The following is a 22888-nucleotide window of genomic DNA, read 5'->3' on the forward strand; positions in this document are numbered from 1 at the left end:
CTTCAAGGCTCAGGGGTCCAAGATTATCTTCTGTGTCTGTGTTAATTGGTTTCCCTTTTCTTTGTTGAAGAGGGTCTGTGCAGTCCTTCTGCCTAGTCCGCCATCTTGCCGGAACCTCCCTGATCCTAATTTTCCAGGCCTTTCTTCTAAGGCACCTCTGGGAGCACTACAACCTCCAACCTATTAGCAGCCAAGCCATGTGCACCACTCACGATCTCAGGATTGTGTATTACTACCTTTAGAGACAAAATATCTCTAAATATTTTTGTGAGGTGGCAAGATCAAAATCAAAATCCCCTGCAATCAAGTTGATTCCTACTCACAGCAACTCTTTTACAGAATCAGACTGTCTCATATTTCTTCTGCAGAGGGGCTAGATAGTTTTGAACCAGAGACCCATTGATTTGCAGCCAAAAGCCTTAACCACTACCCCACAAGAGCTCCTAGTGGTAAGATGCTGGCATTTATTTCCAAGCCAGGACTGTTCCATTGTAATTACTCTTAGGGGTGGGGAGAATGGAGTTTAAGACTTTGAATATTATTTTTTCTTCATTAATTTTACAATTAAAGGAAGTCAATTGACTTAAATCTGCAATAAAGAATCCCAAAATGTATCAGGGTTAAAAAAAAAAAAAAAAACGCTTAGTATCCCTAAAAGTGGGGGAGCTTTTAATAACATAAAATACTAAAAATCAGCAAAAGTATAGGGATGGTAGAGAACTCTGTTCCTGAGCCAAGGTAAGATCATTTAGTTACATAAATATATCACATTACCTGCTGATATCTGAAGACCATTCAGAATCAGACATGTTTTCCCATCTGGCGCTTTCATAAAACCTTTATGACATGAGCACCAAGCAATTCCAAACCTTTCTTTGCAAATATGTTCACAACCACCATTTTGATGTAAGCAGGGATCTGCTCCTAGTGGGGGGAAAAAGCAAATTCACAGATGTGCTTGGAGATGAAAAGGATACCATTACTACAAATCACAGTCAAACTGCTTCTGGGGAGAGAAACTCAGTAGGTCTAAATGAATCTTGTAACAAGAGCTATTTCAAAAGAGTTCCTGTAAGAAGTCACTAAGATAAGCTCAGAAAGTTATTACGTTCTGACTATTTATTGAGTATAACTGACAAAAGGCAATTCAGCCAGAAGAGCTGCTGTTAGATTCAGATGCCTTTTCCATTTGCTTGCTCCTGACTGACACTCACTCATTGCCACTCTTAGTGAGTGGAGAAAGGCCCTAGTGTAGGTGGAAGGTGTCTAAACTCCCCTTCTTGCTGCCTTTAACCCAGTGGTCTTTGCAGACCTAAACAGGTAAGTAAGCTGTTTAGGAACTATAGTGATGAGAAGATGACACAGGAGCAATAATACCAAAATTCACTAAGGAGTTATACTGTATAATCTCTACCCGATGATAGTTTAACAGCATCTCCCCAGACTAGTGAAAACTGGAAACTCTACCTCCTCCTGGGAGCTCTGGTAGCATAGTGCCTAAGGCATTTGACTATTAACCAGAAGGCTGGCGGTTCAAACCCACCAGCCACTTCTTAAGGCTGGGCAATCTACTTTCATAGTGATACTGCCTCGGAAACCCAAGGAGGGGTCGCTATGAGTCGGCTACAACTCGAGGACAGTGCGTGCGTGTGTGCATACCTCCTCCCCCATCATCAAACAATGAAAATAGTCACAGGTACCAGCCAAAGAAAGACTGTAACATCTCTAGTGTACCTGGTTTTGCCAATGGATGAACCACAACCAGTGATGAGGGCTTCAGCATGCTGCCTCGGAGACGCCTCCTGTTTTCGCCAGTCCTTTTGTTCACTCTTACTACTGATGGTGTAGCCCAATCAGAGAACCACAGATAATCCTCAAACACAGCTACCGAAAATGGATGACCTGGAAGCAATTCAAGTCCATTAAGCAAACCGTGTTTTTCCCACTCACGTTTACAAAGGGGTCAGACTTGAAACACACCCACACACAATTCCCACACTGAGTTAATTCTTTGATGAGACTACAAAACAAAGTGTGAGCCACTGACCTACACCTGCATCCAGGAGAACCCACGTGATGAAGGACTCTCATCTTAGAATTGAAGCCTTAGGTACAGGTCCTAGAAAATCCATTATCATCCTGAATTTGAGAGAATGAAGGCTGATTAACAGCACCAAGAATCAAAGCTGGAATATTTCTGTCTTCAGTGGTTCTGTCGCTATCTATAGAATAAACTTGAGAAAGTTATTTTACCCCTCTTTGTCTTAGGTTCCTTGTCTTTAAAATGGCATTGATAACTAATAGATCAAGCTCACATGTTGATGTAAGGATTTTTTAAAATTTGAGGTTAATTGAATAAGAGTTCTGACAATTCCCATCTCCATAGACTCATCTGTCTGCATTGGATATCTCATCTCCTTTCCCCTCTCTCCTCTTATATTAGCTTCTGACCTGTGCTCTTGTTACCTCTTTTTTGTCTTCTCTAGGGTCTTATTCCATCAATTACTGCCTTTGTTTTATATCTTCATTCATTTCATCCTACTAGCTCCCTTCCCTCACCTTATCAATATCTTCTGAGCGCTTCAATTGTAATTTTATTGCTCCTCTTGTTCTTGTTAGGTCCCATAGTCAATTTTGACTGATAGTGACCCTCTGTACAATAGAACGAAACACTGCCCAGTCCTGCACCATCATAATTTTCCTATGTTTGAGCCCATTGTTGCAGCCACTGTATCAACCCATCTCATTGAGGGGCTTCCTCTTTTTCTGTAACCCTCTACTTTACCAAGCATGCTATCCTTCTCCAGGGACTTTTTCTTCCTGATAACATGTCCAAAGTATATAATGCTAATTCTCACCATCCTTGCTTCTAAGGACCATTCTGGCTGTACTTCTTCCAAGATAGATTTCTTCTAGCAGCCCATGTACATTCAATATTCTTTGGCAATGCCATAACTGAAAGACTTCAGATCTTCAGTGCTCCTCATTCATTGTACAGGTTTTGTATGTATAAGTTGTTGTTGTTATTTGCCCTTGAATCAGATCCTACTCATAGTGACCCTCCTTGGGTTTTCAAGGCAGTATCACTACAGAAGTATATTGTCCAACCTTCCTTCCGAGGAGTGGCTGGCAGGCATGCATAAGAAGTGATTGAAAATACTACAGTTTGGCTCAGGCACACCTCAGTACTCAAAGTGACATCTTTGCTTTTTAACATTTTAAAGAGGTCTTTTGTAGCATATTTGCCTAAGGCAATAATACATCACTTGATTTCTTGATTGCTGCTTCCATGGGCATTGACTGTGGACCAAGTAAAATGAAATCCTTGAGAACTTCCATCTTTTCTCCATTTATCATGATGTTTATTGGTTCAGTTGTGAGGTTTTTATTCTCTTTTTGTCAAGGTGCAATCCACACTGAAAGCTGTAGTCTTTCCTCTTCATCAGTAAGTGCTTCAAGTAATCTTTGCTTTCAGCAAGCATATCATCTTCTCATCTGCATATCACAAGTTATACATGAGTATTCCTTCAATCTGATGCTACAATCTTCTTCATATAACACAGCTTCTCAGATTTTTGCTTAGCTTACAGATTGAATAAGCCTGGTGAGAAGATCCAACCCTAATGCACCCCTTTCCTGATTTTAAACTATGCAGTACCCCCTTGTTCTGTTGGAAAAACTGCCTCTTGGTCAATGTACAGGTTCCACATGTACATAATTAAGTGTTCTGGAATTCCCATTCTTTGAAATGTTACCTATAATTTGTTATGATCCACACAGTAAAATGCTTTTGCATAGTCCATAAAAAACAGGTAGATATCTTTGTGGTATTCTTGGCTTTCAGCCAAGATCTATCTGGCATCAGCAATGATATCTCTCATACCACTACTTTTTCTGAATCTGGCAGTTCCCTGTCAATGTACTGCTACAACCATTTCTTAAAAATTACTTTCATCACATATATGATATTAATGATGTTGTTCCATAATTTCTGCATTCTGTTGGATCACCTTCCTTTGGAATGGACACAAATATGGATCTCTTCCAGTCAGTTGGCCAGTTAGCTGTCCTGCAAATTTCTTGGCATAGACAAGTGAGCGCTTCTATTGTTACATTCATTTGTTGAAACATCGCAGTTGGTATTTCATCAGTTCCTGGAGGTTTGATTGTCACCAATGCTTTCAGTGTAGCCTGGACTTTTTCCTCCAATGCCATTGAGTTCTTGATCACATATGCTACCTCCTGAGATGGTTGAGCATCAACCAATTGTTTGACACAGTGACTATACATTCCTTCCATCTTCTTTTGATGCTTTCTGTATCATTATTTTGCCCATTGTTGTTGGTGTTGTTATGTGCCATTGAGTCATCTCTGACTCATGGTTACCTTATGTACAACAGAATGAAACACTGCCCAGTTCTGTGCCAGCCTCATGATCTCTACTATACCTGAACCCATTGCTGCAGTCACTGTGTCAATCCACCTTGTTGAGGGCCTTTTCTCTTTCATTAACCTTCCACTTTACCAAGCATGACATTCTTCTCCAGAGAATGGTCACTTCTGACAACATGGCCAAAATAGGTAAGATGAAGTCTGGCCATTCTTTCTTCCAAGGAGCATTCCAGCTGCACTTCCTCCCACACAGATTTGTTAAATCTTTTAGCCGTCTGTGGTACTTTCAGCATTCTTCGCCAGCACCACAACTCAAAAGCATCAACTCTTCTTCAGTCTTCCTTATTCATTGTTCAGCTCTCGCATGCATATGAAGCGACTGAAAATACCATGGCTTGGGTTAGGTGCATCTTAGTCTCCAAGGAGACATCTTTGCTTTTCAGTGCTTGAAAGAGGTCTTTTGCAACAGATTTTCCCAATGCAATATGTCTTTTGATGTCTCAACTGCTGCTTCCATTGATGTTGATTGTAGAACAAAGTAACATGAAGTCTTTGACAAATTCAATCTTTTCTCTATCTATCGTGATGCTGCTTATTGGTCCAGTTGTAAGGATTTTTGTTTTCTTTATATTGAGGTGTAATCCATACTGTAGATTGTAGTCTTTAATCTTTATCAGTAAATGCTCCAAGTTATCCTCACTTCCAGCAAGCAAAGTTGTGTCGTCTTTATATTGCATGTTGTTAATGATTCTTCCTCCAGTCCTGATGCCACATTCTTCTTCATATAGTCCAGCTTCTCAAATTATTTTCTCAGCATGCAGATTGAATAAGTATGGTGAAAGTATACAACCCCGATGCACTCCCTTCTTGATTTTAAAATGTGCAGTATCCCCTTGTTCTGTTCGAACTACAGCCTCCTGGTCTATGTACAAGTTCCTCATGAGTACAATTAAGTGTTCTGGAATTCCCATTCTTCTCAATGTTATCCATAATTTGTGATGATCCACACAATCTAAGGCCTTTGTGCAGTCAATAAAACACAAGTAAACAACTTTCTGGTATTCTTTGCTTTAAGCCAATATCCATCTGACATCAGCTATGATATCTCTCACTCCATGTCTCCTTCTGAATCCAGCTTGCATTTCTGGAAGTTTCCTGTCAATATACTGCTGCAATCGTTTTTTAATTATCCTCAGTAAGATTTTACTTGTGTGTGATATTAATGATAGTTCAATAATTTCCACATTCTGTGGGATCACCTTTCTTTGGAATGGGTACAAATATGGATCTCTTCCAGTCAGTTGGCCAGGTAGCTCCCTTCCAAATCTCTTGGCATAGCCGAGTGCCTCCAGCACAGCATCCATTTGTTGAAATATCTCAATGGGTATTCTGTCAATTCCTGGCACCTTGTTTTTCACCAATTCCTTTAGTGTAGCTTTGACTTCTTCCTTCAGTACTTTTGGTTCTTGATTATGTGCCACCTCCTGAAATGGATGATCATCAACCAATTCTTTTTACTATAGTGACTCTGTTTATTCCATCCATCTTCTTTTGATGTTTCCTGCATCATTCAACATATTGCACATGGAGTCTTTCAATATTGCAATTTCAGGCTTAAATTTTTGCCTCAGTTCTTTCAGCTTGAGAAATGCGAGCATGTTCTTCTAACTTTTGGTTTTTGGTTTTGGTTTCCTAACTCCAACTCCTTGCACATTTCATTATAATAATTGACTTTGTCTTCTTGAGCTGCTCTATGAAATCTTCTGTTCAGCTCTTTTAGCCTGTCAATTCTTCCATTTGCTTTAGCTACTCTCCATTTAAGGGCAAGTTTCAGAGCCTCTTCTGACATCTATTTTGGTCTTTTCTTCCTTTCTTGTCTTTTTAATGACCTTTTGCTTCATGGATGATACTCTTGATGTCATCCCACAATTCTGATTTTTGATCACTGGTGTTCAATGCATCAAATCTATTCCTTAGATGGTCTCTAAATTCAGGAGGGATATAATCAAGTTCCTATTTTGGCTCTTGTGGACTTCTTTAATTGTCTTCAGCTTCCAGTTGAACTTGCATATAAGCAGTTGATGATCTCTTCCAGTCAGCTCATGGCTTTGTTTTGGCTGAAGATATTGAGCTTCTCCATCACCTCTTGCCACAGATGTAGGCAATCAGATTCCTGTGTACTCCATCTGGTGAAGTCTACGTGTATAGTCACTGTTTGTGTTGTTGAAAAAAGGTATTTGCAATGAATAAGTCATTGGTCTTACAAAATTCTATTATGCAATCTCCAGCATCATTTCTATCACCAAGACCATATTTCCCAACTACCCATGATTCTTCTTTGTTTCTAACTTTTGCATTTCTATCACCAGTGATAATTAACACATCTTGACTGGATGTTCAGTCAATTTCAGATTGCAGAAATTGGTAAAAATTTTCAATTTTCTCATCACTGGGTTTGGTGGTTGGGGCATAAATTTGAATAATAACATTAACTGGTCTTCCTCATAGGTGTATAGATATTATCCTGTCACTGACAACATTGTACTTCAGGATAGATCTTGGAACACTTTTTGTGATGATGAATGTCATGCCATTCCTCTTCAATTTGTCATTCCTGGCATAGTAGATCATATGGTTGTCTGACTCAAAATGGCCAAAACCGGTCCATTTCAGCTCACTAATGCCTAGGATATCAATCTTTATGCGTCCCATTTCATTTCCATTTCAGCTCACTAATGCCTAGGATATCAATCTTTATGCGTCCCATTTCATTTTTGACAACTTCCAATTTTCCTAGATTTATACTTTGTACATTCCATTTTCTGATTATTAGTGGTTGTTTGCAGCTGTTTCTTCTCATCTTTAGTCATGCCACATCAGCAAAAGGAGGTCCTGAAAACTCTACTCTATTCATGTCATTAAGATTGGCTCTGTTCTGAAGAGGCAGCTCTTTCCTAGTCATATTTTGAGTGCCTCCTGACCTGAGGGGTTCATCTTCTGGCACTATTATCAGACAATGTTTCAGGGCTATTCATATAATTTTTCAGTAATATATCAGACAGTGTTTCACAGCTATTCATAAAGTTTTCACTGGCCAATTCTTTGAGAAGTGGATGGCCTCTTCCTTCTTCTAAGCCCATCTTAGTCTGGAAGCTCTGCTGAAGCCTGGCCACCATGGCCAACCATGTTGGCACTTGAAACACCGGTGGCATAGCCTCCAGTCTCACAGCAACACACAAGCCACCACAGGATGACAAACTGACAGATGAGTTTGTCTCCCTTAGCTGTTCCAAACGAATCCACTCCCACTTCCTGGCCTTCTCTACCTGTTCCGGCCCTCCAAAGAAAACGCCACCAGAGCGCCTACTAACATTATAGTCGCATTTAAGAAGAAGCTACATCATAGATAGCTAAGACACACACACACACACATACCCATATATACACACATATTTTTACCCACCAGCCACTCCTCAGAAGGAAGTTTGTACAATCTACTTCTGTAGTGATACCACCTCAGAAGGGGTCTCTATGAGTCAGGTCTGACTCAACAGCACATAACACCAACAACATTTGCCCATAGAATCCTTCAATATTGCAACTTGAGGCTTGATTTTTTTTTTTTTTTTCACTTCTTTCAGCTTGCAAAATGTGGAGTGTATTCTTATCTTTTGGTTTTCTAACTCCAGTTCTTTGCACATTTCATTATAATACTTTACTTTGTCTTCTCAAGCCACCCTTTGAAATCTTCTGTTGAGCTCTTTTACTTCATCATTTTCTCCCTTTGCTTTAGCTACTCTACATTCAAGGAGCTCTGGTGATGCTGTGGTTAAAGCATTGGGCTACTAACCAAAAAGTCAGAGAAAGATGAGCCAGGCTGCTTCTGTAAAAATTTACAGCCTTGAAAAGCCCATGGGGGTACTTCTCTGTGCATAAGGTCACTATGAGTCAAAATTGACTCAATGGCAGTGGGTTTGTTGTTGTTGTTGTTGTTGTTTATGCTATGTTCAAGAGCAAGTTTCAGAACAGCTTCTGACATCCATTTCACTCTTTCTTTCCTGTCTTTTTTAAACAACTTTTTCTTTTTTTCATATATTATATCCTTAATGTCATCCCACAACTCATCACATCTTTGGTCATTGGTGTTCAATGCACCAAATCTATTCTTGAGATGGTCTTTAAATTCAGGTGAGATATACTGAAGGTCATACTTTGGGTGTTGTGGACTTATTTTAATTTTCTTCAGCTTCAACTTGAACTTCTACATGAGAAACTGATGATCTGTTCCACAGTTGACTCCTTGCCTTGTTCTGATTGATGATATTTAGTTTCTCCCTCATCTCTTTGCATAGATGTAGTAGATTTGATTCCTGTGTATTCCAACCAGCAAGATCCATGTGTATAATTGCTGTTTATGTTGTTGGAAAAAATTGTGTTTGTAATGAATAAGTAGTTTGTCTTGCAAAATTCTATTATGCAATCACCACTGTCATTTCTATTACTGAGGCCTTACTTCCCAACTACTGATCTTTTTTCTTTGTTTCTGACTTTTGCATTCCAACCACCAGTAATTATGAATGCATCTTGATTGCATGTTTGATCAATTTCAGACTACAGAAGCTGGTCAAAATCTTCAATGTCTTCATATTTGACATTAGTGGTTGGTGTGTAAATTTGAATAATTAACTGGTCTTCTTTGTAGGCATATAGATATTATCCTATCACTGACAGCCTTGTTCTTCAGGATAAATCTTGAAATGCTCTTTTTGACAATTAGTACACCACCAGTCTTCTTTAATTTGTCATTCCTGGTGTAGTAAACCATATGATTGTCTGTTTCAAAATGGCCAATACCAATCTACTTCAGCTCACTAATGCCTAGGGTATTGATCTTTATGCATTCCATTTCATTTTTGATGACTTCTAGTTTTCCTAGATTCATACTTACACATTCCACATTCCAATTATTAATGGATGTTTGCAGCTGTTCTCATTTTGAGTCATGCCACATCAGCAAATGAAGGTCCTGAAAGCTTTACTCTACCTAAATCATTAAGGTCAGCTTTACTTTGAGGAAGCCATTCTTCCTCAGTCGTATTTTGAGTGTCTTCCAACATCATGGGCATATCTTCTGATGCTATATCAGACAAGGTTCCACTATTATTTATAAGGCTTTCACTGGCCAAGTTTTTTAGAAGTAGATTACCAAATCCTTCTTCCTTGTCTGTCTTAGTCTGTAAGCTCCACTGAAACCTGCCCACCATGTATGATGCTGCTAGTATTTGAAATACCAGCAGCATAGCTTCCAGTATCACAGCAGCATGCAAGTCACCACAGTATGACAAACTGACAAATGAGTGGTGGTTTGGATCCTCTAGCTTCTTTTTATCTTTTTCCTTCCCTTTTTAGGAAAGTGTTTTGTTTTGTTTTGTTTTGTTAAAGAATCACTTATTATCTGCTGTCTTCATTTTCATGGCGCCAATAGACCCCTAAGTGATCTCCTTCCTACCTTCCCAACTCAGTCATCCCACCTCCCACACCATTGAAACTTCTCTAGCCAAAGTGACTTAAAATTATCTATTGCCAGGGAAGATGGATGATTTTAAATAATTATCCAACAGTGCTACCTCTGTCAGTACTGACCAGTGTCCTTCAATGAAACTCAACTCACTCTTTATCTAACCCCATACGTTTCACCTTCATGGGCATGCTCATGATTTTAACAAACATTTACATGGCGAATAACTTCCAAATCTCTATCTCCAGCCCTAACAGCTCCTTAGAGTTCCTATGTAAATGTATTCTTCATGGCCGCCATAAACATAACCCATCAAAACCTTGATTTATCATCTTACCTCCAAACCCTGCTCTTCCTTACATATTTCCTGTGCCGTATAATAGAATCACTGTTCTCACTCACTCAAAAGAAAAAAAAAAAAAAAACCTCTTGGTTTTTCTTTTTTCTTTTTTTGATTCCTCCATTTCCTTCACTCTATTCATCCTGGGCACTAAAATTTTACCACCTATATTTTCAAATCACCTGTTCATTTGCATTTCTATGCCATTGCCTTGGTGAAAAACCTCAACATCTCTACCTGGACAGTGCCAACAGCCTCCTAACTATTCTGCTTATCTCCAGGCTCCTCTCTTTGCTCTCTTATTCCCCTCCCCTCTCTTGCCACTGCTGACCAAACTCTCTTACTGAAAACTAAACACTGCCAATCCCCTTCTCTTTCCTCACACTCTTTATTGGTTCCTCACCACCTACAGAGTACAAGTTCCTGAGATTAAACACAGGAATTTGTATAATTTGAAATCTTTCAAGCCCTATATATTCACATCATACCCCACCGTACTTTCTACTTTAAACTCTATTGTTGTTGTTGTTATGTGCCGTAGAGTCGGACCCCACTCATAGTAACCCCTCCTTGGGTTTCCAAGGTAATATCACTACAGAAGTAGATTGCCCAACCTTCTTACCGATGAGTGGCTGGTGGGTTTGAACCGTCAGCCTTCTGGTTAGCAGTTAAGTGCCTTAGGCACTATGCTACCAGAGCTCCCACTTTAAACTCTAGCACCACCAAACTACTTGTATTTCACATTCAAACACCCCATGCTACTTCATGCCTCCTCACTTTCACTCAGCTGTTCCATGTGCCTACCTCCCAAACCCCCACTGCATTCACCTGACTACCTCTTAGTGATACTGCTACTCTGCTCATGTGCCATAGGATCCAGGATGTATTTACTACTTTGCTTTTCTTTATAATTTCCTAATGTCCTTGAAAGCATAGACTGTGTCTTATCCCCTCTAAAAGGTAAGCATCATAAAAGCAGAGATTTTTTTTTCTCCAGTTTTACTGGCCCCAGAAACTTGAATAGTCCCTGGCCTACAGTAGGTGCTCAATAAATATTTATTGAATGAATACCTGAATGAATCTGTCTCCAGTATGGGGCTTGGCATAAACCAGCCACTCAATAAATACTGGTTAAAGTAAACTAATGAATCAAATCTAACAATGGATATACCAATGAAAAACCAAACCCACTGCCATCAAGTCAATTTTGACTCATAGGACAGAGTAGAACTGCCCGGAAAGTTTCCAAGGCTATAAACCTATCAGAAGCAGACTGCCTCATCTTTTTCCTATGGAGTGGCTGGTGGGTTTGAACTGTCAACGTTTTGGGTACCGGCCGAATGCCTTAACCACTACACTACCCAAGTTCCTTAACAAAGGATCTAAGTACTCTTTAAAAGGATAAAGGCATTGTTAAGATTATTATTCTATAGTCATATGTTCTTCTTATTCCTAAATGGTAAATGCTACTCCACACTCTCCCCTCAGAAACTGAGGGTTCCCTAGCAAGCATTTTCCACTTTCTTGTTCCCACTGACACTACAGTGTAGGGAAAGTTTCTAGAAGTTTCTAGGTACTACAAACTAATCTTCTATCATAGGTAATGGCTATATATGAAAACTCTTTAAAAAAAAAGAGAGAGAGAGAGATTTCGAAGAGGATACATTCATATGTATCACCACCACCACCCACATTCTGACTCATAGGGACCCTATAGAACAGAGTAGAACTGCCCCCATAGAGTTTCTAAGGCTATAAATCTTTATAGAAACAGACTACCACATCTTTCTCCTGTAGAGTGCTAGTGGGTTCGAACCACCAACCTTTGGTTAGCAGCTGAGCACTTAATCATTGTACCATCAGGGCTGCTTATTCATGTCTACAGTTGAATGCAAGATAAACAACTACATATATAGTTGAGAGTTATAATGGGTCTGATTGCATTTAAATTAATAAATAAATAACAACAACTCAGTTTATTGGCTACTAAGCAAGAGGTTGACAGTTTGAATTCACCTAGAGTGCCTTGAAAGAAAAGCCTGGGTGTCAAAAGGTGACAGCCATTGAAAACCCTATGGAGTAGGGTTCTACTCTGAAACACATGGGGTTGCCATGAGGCAAAATCAGCTTGACAGCCACTAGTTTTAGGTCTTTGGGTGTCACAAGCTGTTTACAATCATCTAATAACATAAAGGTTGGTAGTTTGAACATATCCAGCAGTGCCACAGAAGGCAGGCCTGGCAGAGTGCTTCAATAAAGTTTACAGCCAAGAAAACTCTACGGAGCAGTTCCCCTGTATAACACTTGGGCAACCAGAATTGACTTGATGGCAACAGGTTTGTTTGTTTGTTGTTGCTGTTGAGTCTCTTCCCATCATTATCAATCAGGGTCACTAAGATTCTTCGAATAGGCTTTGTCACAAATTAAAGCCATAAATGCAACAGAGGAATTTTTTATACAGCAAGAGTTTTTCAGCAAACAAATCCAAACTAGACATAATCTTCTATATTTTTTGTTTATAGAAGAGCCATAATTAATCATATATTTTAATTAAAAATGAGTGTCTATCATTACACTGGGAGCTCTGGTAGCATAGTGGCTACGGCACTTGACTGCTAACCAGAAGGCCAGCGGTTCAAATCCACTCCTCAGAAGGAAGATGGGGCAATCTACTTCCATAATGATGTTGTTATGTTGTTATTAGCTGTCGAGTCGGCCCCGACTCATAGCGACCCCTTCTTGGGTTTCCAAGGCAGTATCACTAAGGAAGTAGAAATGCCCAACCTTCCTTCCAAGGAGTGGCTGGTGGGTTTGAATCACCAGCCTTCTGGTTAGCAGTCAAGTGTCTTAAGCACTATGCTGATACTGCTTCAAAAACCCAAGGAGGGGTCGCTATGAGTCAGGTCCAACTCAACGGCAAACAACAACAACAACAACATCATTACACTAAAAATCCTGAACTTGCTGTGAGAAGCCACCATTTATGTACCAGTAGATGGCACTGTAATGACAGGAATAGTTATTTAGATATTTAATATAAGTTATGACAATAGCCTTCAATAGGAAGTTGCATTACTCATACATTAGAAAAGCAATATAAATTATACACTAACTATCCACTAGGCTTTTTGGTTTAGAGTGTAGTAGCTTTACACTGTGGTGTTGTGACGTGCTGAGTCAGTTCTGATAGCCACCCTATGTACAACAGAACAAAACACTGCCCGGTGCTGTACTGTGCATCCTCACAATGCTTGCTATGTTTGAGCCCATTGTTGCAGCCACTGTGTCAATCCATCTTGTTGAGGGTCCTCCTCTTTTTTGATGACCCTATACTTTACTAAGCATGATGTCCTTCTCCAAGGACTGGTCCATAGTCATAACATGTCAAAATTCCTCTTATAGCATAGTTATAATATTACATTTATTTGGATAATTAATTTATTAGTCCTTATAAACTTTTTTTTTCTTTACAGGTTTGTTCAATTGTTTCAAAGTGAGGGAAAATTTCATAACATTAAGGAGCTCTCTAGTGGTGTAGTGCTTAAGGCATTTGATTGCTAACAAAAGGTCAGTGGTTCAAATCCACCAGCTACTCGGTGGGAGAAAGATGAGGCAATCTGCTTCCATAGATGTACAGCCTTAGAAAGCCTGTGGGGGTCTATATGAGTCAGAACAGACTTGAAGGCCGTGAGTTTGGTTGGTTTGGTTTAAAGGGCAGGTACAAATTGTCTGTAACTTGGACATTCATAACCAAGAGGAACTTACTGCATTATCAACCAAAAGGTGACTTATTATTTTTAACAATTCATGTCTTCATTCCTCAGAGTGGCTGGTGGATTTGAACTACCAACCTCTGGTTAGCAGTCAAATGCCTTAGGCACTACACCACCAGAGCTCCCTGATCCACTAGTCTACTTTTAAATGGCAATGTTCTAGCTTAGGCCCTCAATAACAATTATTGGACAACCACTGTAGCCTCCTAACCGATTTCCTTCTCTCCAAATTCCAATCCAATCCTTACATTGTTACCTAGATGGTCATCTAGAGATACCAATCTTATCATATACCCCTGTTCAAGAACATACCCAGGCTCCCTAGCACTTTCAGAATTAAGTCCAGTCAACTTATCCTGGCAGCACTAACAAAGACCAATTTTTTCAGCCTTATTTCAAATTATAACCTTTTACCTCCATCTAGTCACCACATCAGAGCTCTGATAGCCCAGTAGTTAGAGCACTCAACTGCTAACCAAAAAGTTTGATGGTTTGACCAGCCACTCTGTGAGAAAACGATATAACAGTATGCTTCTGGAAAAATGTACAGCCTTGGAAATCCTATGGGACAATTCTACTCTATAGGGTTGCTATGAGTCGAAATTGACTTGATGGCAATGGGTTTGGTTTTTTCAGTTTAGTGACCACATGCACCAGTTCAATTTCTGTCTTTGCAGATTCTCTGAGTCAAAATGACTCTCCCATGATATATAATCTCAGTCATTTGTACTTTTCTTCTAACAGCTAGCATAGATTTAATGCTTAAAAAATATTTATAAAAATGGATACCACTCCATGTGAAAATTGAAAATATAGGAGGGGAGAAAAGTTGATTTATTTATTAATATTTGCACATGGTGAGTGATCAATATTCACTATTATCATAAAAATGTGGAAATAACATTTTCTGAAATATAAAAAATGATAACAGTTCAACCAAGTGCTTATCTTCTAAAGAAGTTTAGAAAATTAATCTATTCATTCTGATTTGCAGAAATTTTGGAAAAAGAAACTATTATGTATTACTATTTTTATATAATATTCTAGTGTTAAAATATCCTTATAGCTCAAAATTCCTTGAAGAACTCTGTCTGTCTCTAGTTCTTTCTTACTGAAGTGTGTGCGTAAGTGTGTGTGTGTAAACACATTTTGTATTTAACACTCATCAACACTCAGTCCAGATGAAGAAATTACTCATCCCAAAGCTCACCTACATCGTTCTGGGCAAGTCTTTGGCGTTTTGAACCATCCAGATTGGCCATTTCAATCACTGATTGCTTGGCATCACACCAATACAACTTGTCAGTTACATAGTCAATCGTTATTCCACTGGGCCAGACCAGATCAGAACCTGCTATAACCTGTCGGTAAGTGCCTTGAAGGGAAGAACTTTCAATTCGTGGATTAATCCCCACATCAGTCCAGAATAATCTCCTTTAATCAAGAAAGCACACAACAAATAAAATCTGCATACAAAATTTCCATTGTTTCATCAATGAAAGCATTGACGTAAATTATTTCAGGGTAAACTGATGTGTTTCACTAAGGAGTAGAGATAAGGAAAGTATAGCATTGCATGACAGACAATTTTTTAAAGCAAAATGATAATCTTTTCTATGTAGAACATCTTGAACAACAAATACTGAACTAAATCTCAGTTAATGAAATTTAAAAAAAAGAATCATTTATTTAGAAAGTTGTAGTGTATTACTAATCAAATGTGTATTCCATGGCATAGTCTTAAATATGCATTTCAAGCTGCAAAATGCAATGAAAGCTTGCTAATCTGTCCCTCTGTTAGACATAAGTAAATTTACTGCTTATGTAAAATTACAGCATAAGGGAAAAGCATATTAATCTCTAATCCACCTTTATACAATGTACTTACTAATCTGAATATTTTAAGTTTCATAAATCAGATACTGAGGTACTATTTCTTTTTTTTTTTTTTTTAATGTCAGTATGGCTCAATATCTAATATTACTAGCCTGTTTAATCATTTGGCTGGCTCCAAATCAATTTATCAGTTACTCTGGTGGCATAGTATCTAAGGCATTTGACTGCTAACCAGAAAGCTGGCAGTTCAAACCCACCAGCCACTCCTCAGAAGGAAGGTGGGGCAATCTACTTCCATAGTGATACCACCTTGGAAACCTTTTGTTTGACTAACAAATTATCTCCCATAGACCATTGTGAAATTTCCATCATAAATAAAATAGGATTAGTTTTTATCCTTGCTTTTGAGGACCTGGAGGGAATCAGTTGTTCTCCATAATCTCTAACTCCTATATTAAAAAAAATGTGTTCACAATTAACGTTCATTTCTATTTCCTCTTGTTTAAATCTAGGAATGGCCTATCATTGAAGCTCATCTGATGAATTTTTCTAAACAGAATTCAAAATTTTAACAATGAAATATTTCCCTCTGCTCAGTAGAGCAGTCATGTAGATTTTTAAAGAAAGGAGTTCGATCTGTTCCAGATAACAGATTTATGTCTTATTTATTAATGAATCACAGTCTACTCTTTTAAAAGAGAATTTTAATTTGCTTAAAATAAGAAGGCATATAAAACATACAATTCTCATGTAAGAACGGAAAACCAAAAGACATTAAAAAGATTCAGAAGTCATGCTAGCCACCTCATTTCTAAAGATTTGGACAAATCTGATGGATTTGGACACTAACATATCATATGTCAGATGACTCTGCCAAACGGTTCCTTACTTTTAGAAATACCTACTTGGCTATTGGATGAACAGCAATTCCTCGTGGCTCAGAGATGTCCTCCTTAATGATTATTTCACGATGCGTTCCATTTAAATCACTCCTTTCAATGAGGGATTCCCTAAAATATATGTAATATAGAGGAGCTTATTACACCAAATTTACTTTTCAAGTAAAAATACTTCTTTCCTTCGTTACTTACTGAAATGCAAAGATCACATTTTAAACTATTCCTTGGCCCCTTTCCCCTACCATTCCCCCTACAGAGACAGAACCAATCAGCCACAAATTGTGTGTGTGTGTGTGTGTGTGTGTTTAAGCATAGTATCTTAATTAGGATCTCAATATTTATCCTATGCAATTAAAATGCAAAGTAATAGGGTAAGGTAAAAGAGGACTTGTGTCAGTGGCCATGCTGGAACAAAGCCAGGAGTGTGTAAACACTCTCTCTTCACACCCTTCAATCCCTTGCTAAAACCAATGGAAGCCTGGGGCAAGGGAGGTGTCAGCCTGTGGTCACAGAGTAGAGGGAAAGGCAGGGAGAGTACACCAAAAGGAGGCCACAGGGACCACCTAACACAAAGACAGTAGAAGGAGATGTAGGTTGACTAATCTTCCTGCATATGATTCTAAGAGAGATAGGAGCACTGATATGTTATTTGCTAATCTTCTCATGTAAATAAATAAATAACCCTTTAGGACCTAGGAGCTCTGGTGGCATAGTGCCTAAGGCACTTGACTGCTAACCAGAAGGCTGGCAATTCAAACCCACCAGTCACTCCTTGAAAGGAAGTTTAGGCACTCTATTTCTGTAGTGATACCGCCTGGGAAACCCAAGGAGGGGTAGCTATGAGTCAGATCCTACTCAATGGCAATGAGTTTTGGTTTTTGTCCTGGCAGGGAAGAAAATTCTTGATGCCTAATTTCTCCACTTATATGTCTTTATTATTAGATATTTAAGGAGCTCTGGTGGCATAGTCCCTAAAGCATTGACTGCTAACCAGAGGCTGGTGGTTCAAACCCACCAACCACTCTGTAGAAGGAAGACTGGACAATCTACTTCCATAAAGATTTATCACACTGGAAGCCCAAAGGGGGTCATTATGAGTCAGAATCAACTTTCTAGCAGTGAGTTTGGGTTGTTTTTGGTTTATCAAATATTTATTGAGTACTTGCTGTGTCCCAAGGATTAGACTAAGCTTTGAAGAGACAATGGTAAATAAGACTGTGTTTATAGTTTAACAGAGATGGGAGTGGGGTGGCAGGAGCAGGGTATAGATGGAAAGAGAGAAAAAAAAAAAAGCATTTACAATAAGCACAAGTGGATAGGCACTGAGAAAGGGGGTTTGTGAGTTTTTGTGTGTAAGGAAAACAAATTGAGGACTCAGGGGTTAGAGGGGGATTCCCGGAGGTACCAGTAGCCTAGAAAGAGGAGGTAGCTAGGCAAAAGTGTGTGGAGAGGGAAGCCTAAATGCAGGATCCTTACCCTAAAAGGAGACTCCTTACCCTAAGAGGAAAATCAGCTTGTACAAAGTCCCAGAAGCCTAAAACAGCCATGGGATATTCATGATTTCACTTTAGAAAGTGTTGTATAACTTTAGTGTGGAGAGGGCAAGGCAGGGAAGGGATGATGGTCACTGAGGTAAGCAGTGACACTTGGGATGGAGAAGACTAGATGGATTTAAATGTTCAGTTTGGGGAGGGGGGCTCATCCCCTAGTCACTGGCCTGTGAGCTAACACAGGTGTCTGAGCAGCTTCCTAGAGCCAGTAACAAGCACAAGCATTGGAGAGTGTGGTGGTTCAGTTGTGTGTCAACTTGGGTGGGCCTGGTTTTGAGTGGCTGGGCAGCAGTAGTTATTCCTCATGATGAGACTGGTAATCAACTCCGTGGTGGAATCTAGTGACCAGCTAAGTAGCTGCCTTAGGGATGTGGTCTGCTTCAGTATATAAGAAGATGCTTTGAGAAAGGTCTCTGCAGCTTTTTGGCACGCTTGGACCTAGCATATAGTTGAATCTTCATTTAACAGCACAATGAGGAGTTCTTCTCAGCTTTCATTTATCTCTGTTTTGGTTACTGAGTGCTGCTCTAACAGAAAATACCACAAACGGGTGGCTTCAACAAACAGGGATTTATTCTCTTACAGTTCTGGAGGCTAGAAATCTGAGTTCAAAGTGGCAAGCTCTAGGAGCTGGGTGAAGGCCACTCAATCTTGAGCTTCAGCTCTGCCTCTTGCTCCTGGCCCAGTGGAGCTGGAGGCATCTCTTCACTCAGGCAGCTGCTGGCTGCTGAGGCTGAGAAACCCAAGGTTGACAAATAAAATGGCACAGTCCCAAGGTTACAAAATAACATGGCAGGTCACTAGCTCAAGTATGGAGACAGTCCCAAGATCAGCAGGAAAAAAGGCAAGCTGCTAAATGAGTCAGAATCAACTTGATGGCAGTGAGTTTGGGTTGTTTTTGGTTTATCAAATATTTATTGAGTACTTGCTGTGTCCCAAGACTAAGCTTTGATTTTTGATGATTTTTGTCATTATTACAACTGAAGTTGATTTTATTACATCACTCTGGGTCAATCAACTCTTATTGTGGAAGGAAGTACAAGTCTATGATTTTTCAGAGCCTAAGCTTTGAAAATGGTCATCCTTGAGTTCAAATTCTAGATCCAGCACTTGCTACTTGTCTAAGGTAAGACTATTATACATCTTTAAGCCTCAATTTTTTAATCTGCAAACTGGGGACAAGAAAACTTAACTTTCACAGATTCCTTTTAGAATTCAGTGGTATCATGGTGTAAAGTTCTGAGCACAGTGTCAGGCATAATACATTTATTCAATAAATAAATACCCAAAGAATAGAAGAATGGAGAGATGGTTGAATGAATAAATGAATATGTTCTCACTCTGGATATAGAAGTGTCCTATTACTGAAAACTGTGAATCATGTCATACATCTCTCTCATTTTAAAAACTAGGTTGCTTTCCATGGGTTGCCTAAACCAAAAGAGATGTTCTGGGACATTGAAAGCCTACCTCCAAGCATATAAACTAGTTCCCTGAGACTTCTCTCTCTGTATCAAAACTTTTGATTTCACAGAGATGAAACTCTAACTAATCTTCCTTCTTTTATTCTAACATGGTTATGTAGATACCAGATGTTCCGGTTGGCTACCACCTAATCATACAGCTTTTAGCTGCTGTGAGAAAATATTCCTAGAGCACACAGCATCTCTAATATTATCCTGTAAGGTACTCTGTGGTTAGCTTTTTCTTCAGAAGCAAAGAAGTGGCTATCATTAGGACACAGAAGGGAACCAGTCACTTCCTTCCTCCACCCTCCTTCCACCCACCCCAACTCGACCCAGGGGGCTCACACAGGCCACATACATATGAACAAGCCTAGCTATACTTCTACTGAGAGTGGTATCCTGAACAGACAGAAACACAGTTTCACTCTGGTATGTTTCCTGCCAAAGGGAAAGTAGATAACCCTGCCAATCTCATCCCCCTCCTCAGAAGAACTTTCCTCACAACTCCAGCGTGAATTTCTTGCTCTCTCTTTCATGCTCACTGCAAAAAGAGCATGGGGGTGGCACCTTCTGACCTCCTCCAACCTCATGAGAGGGAAACAGAGTCACCATCAATAGCCCAAGGCTTTTGCTTATAAGGCTAGACATGGAGCCACCTCCAGGCTTTTTACCAACTCTAACACCAAGTGTCCCTCCCACTGCACTTGCTATTTCTCTGCTGGGTTCGATAAATCATTGCAATGGCCATGGAGTTAGAGTGGAGCATGTCTTTGGACCTGAGAAATCCATGGACCTGAAAGATCCTTGGACCTGAGATCCCTGTGCTGCACCTCCTTCACAGAAAGATGGCAGAGATGACTGGCTGAGACAATTGGCTGAGGAACCAAGAGGCAGGCTTTCAGGCCCATGGAGCAAGAAAGCTGAGTGCCCTTAGGCAGGAGGCTTGCTGTACATAGGTGTACCTATTGGCAGCACTACAAGAGCTTTTTAACACTTGTCCTAGCAATGCAGACAGAGGTCAGGCTGAGAGAACAAGGGCCAGAAGTGTGCTGAGGGTGTAGCAGGGGGGAGACTGTCCTGATCGAAGAATTATATCCTGAGAGCATGTGCCTGGCACTTTGAACTCAGACTTCTAGCCTCCCAACCTGTAAGAAAATAAACTCCTGTTTGCTAAAGCCACTCATTTGTGGTATTTTCTGTTAGAGTAGCACGAAGTAATCAACACAAGTACAAAGTGGAGAATCAAGCCAACGGTCTTACCTGTCTCATCACTCCCATCCCATGTGGCTTAAAATTGAAGGAAGAACATACCCTCTGTCTGTCCAGTAGAATTTATGGTTAATCCAGTCTACAGCAAGACCTTCTGGCATATTTACTCCATCCTCGATAAGCCTTTCTCGGTTTGAACCATCTACATTAGCTCTCTCTATCCATTTCAGGGCTGTGTTGGCAAAGTATATCTATGAAAGAGAGCAAAGATATGTCTGTCTGATTTGTCAAAAAAAAAAAAAAAAAAAGGTGACTATGTACAAGTGGGGTTAGGAAGTCTTTAAGTAGCTACAGTGTAATTGTTAAGAGCATGGTTTTGGTGATAGACACCAAAACCGTCCACTGACACACCTGGAACTGAATTCCAGCTATACTGCTTCCCAGTTACATGGAACCTTAAGCAAGTTACTTACTGTCTCAATGCCTTAGTTTCCTCATTGGTAAAATAGAGATAATAATGACAAACTCATTGGTTTACATGAGCCCTGTTCATGGCATAAATTTCTATTGTTACTGGTAATCTATTAATCTTTGATCATTAGTTAATAACACAATCATTGTCCTTGAACCCCAGTGACTTCTGCATCTCAGAAGGGAGCAATGATTTATAGTTTATTGGTGGTAAAACTGTGTTGTGTCTTCTGCTGCTCAGTCTACAGATGTCCACTGCCCTGAAGTCAGAAAGCATGTGTTCCTCTCCCAGTTTTGCCACATATTGGCCTGATTGCTTTGACCAAGTCCTTTAACTTCACTGAGCCTCAATTTTCTCAACTATAAAAATGAGGAACTTAAACTAGATATTTGCTAAAGTTCCTTTCATCTCTAACCTTATATAATTTCATTGTAATTAATCCATTTTGTCCAACAGACCATACCCTGGAGGTGCAAAGTTATTTTTCTGCCAAGTATGCAGGTTATGAAACAGGTACAAGAATTTCATGAAACATTAAAAAATGCTATTGTCCACTGACAATTTAATAATAACACTTGTGGAATTTTAACTGTGAATATATATATATATATATATATTACATACCTATTATTACATACCTATTATCTATGACAAGAATATTCACAAAATAATTTACTAAATAATGGGTAATCCACCTCTCTATATAAAATACTAAAAGATTCTACTCCTTAAATGAAGTCCCCAGGTGGTATAAATAGTTAATGCTCTCAGCTGCTAACTGAAAGGTTGATAGGTCAAACCCATCCAGAGGCAACTTGGAAGAACTGCCTCATGATCTATTTTTGAAAAATTAACCTTTGAAAACCTTATGGAGCATAGGTATACTCTGACATGCATTGGGTTGCCATGAGTAAAAATCGATGTGATAGCAACTGGTTTTATTCCTCAAATACAAAAACAGCTATTTCTCATACTCAAAAACACTCTGCTAGAGCTATGCTTTTAAAACTCTAATGTTTGCACTAGTCAACTAAGCATCTTGTGAGAATGCAGTCTGATTCAGTGGTCAGGAGTAAACGTGAGAGTCTGCAGTTCTAACAAGCTCCTGGTGATATTAATGCTACAGTCTGAGGACTGCTATTAAAAAAAAAAAAAAAAAACTCACTGCCAACAAGTAGATTTGACTCCTAGCAACCTCCCCTTGGGTTGGTATCTCTACAGAAGTAGATTGCCCAATCTTCCTTCCGAGGAGTGGCTGGTAGGTTTGAACTGCCAGCCTTCTGGTTTAGCAGTCAAATGCCTACTCATATTTGAATAGCAAGAAAATGAGAAAACTGCCTAGAGAAATTAAAAACAGCCACATGTCTTAAAGTTCATGTTGTTGTTGTTGTTGTTGTGTGCCGTCGAGTCGGCCCCGACTCATAGCGACCCCT

General features: G+C 39.4%; 1 protein-coding gene across 1 annotated transcript in view; it reads right to left on the bottom strand.

Moving 5' to 3' along the window:
• EGF (epidermal growth factor) overlaps positions 1-22888 on the bottom strand; it is a 174550-nt gene that overhangs the window by 73100 nt on the left and 78562 nt on the right. The window contains 5 exon segments of the mRNA XM_007940782.1: positions 775-924; positions 1735-1902; positions 15234-15457; positions 16765-16869; positions 21086-21234. Coding sequence (XP_007938973.1) covers positions 775-924; positions 1735-1902; positions 15234-15457; positions 16765-16869; positions 21086-21234 — 796 coding nt within the window.

The sequence above is a fragment of the Orycteropus afer genome, unplaced genomic scaffold (assembly GCF_000298275.1).
Source record: "Orycteropus afer afer isolate SDZICR_OR568_19922 unplaced genomic scaffold, OryAfe1.0 scaffold00071, whole genome shotgun sequence".
NCBI lineage: Eukaryota > Metazoa > Chordata > Mammalia > Tubulidentata > Orycteropodidae > Orycteropus > Orycteropus afer.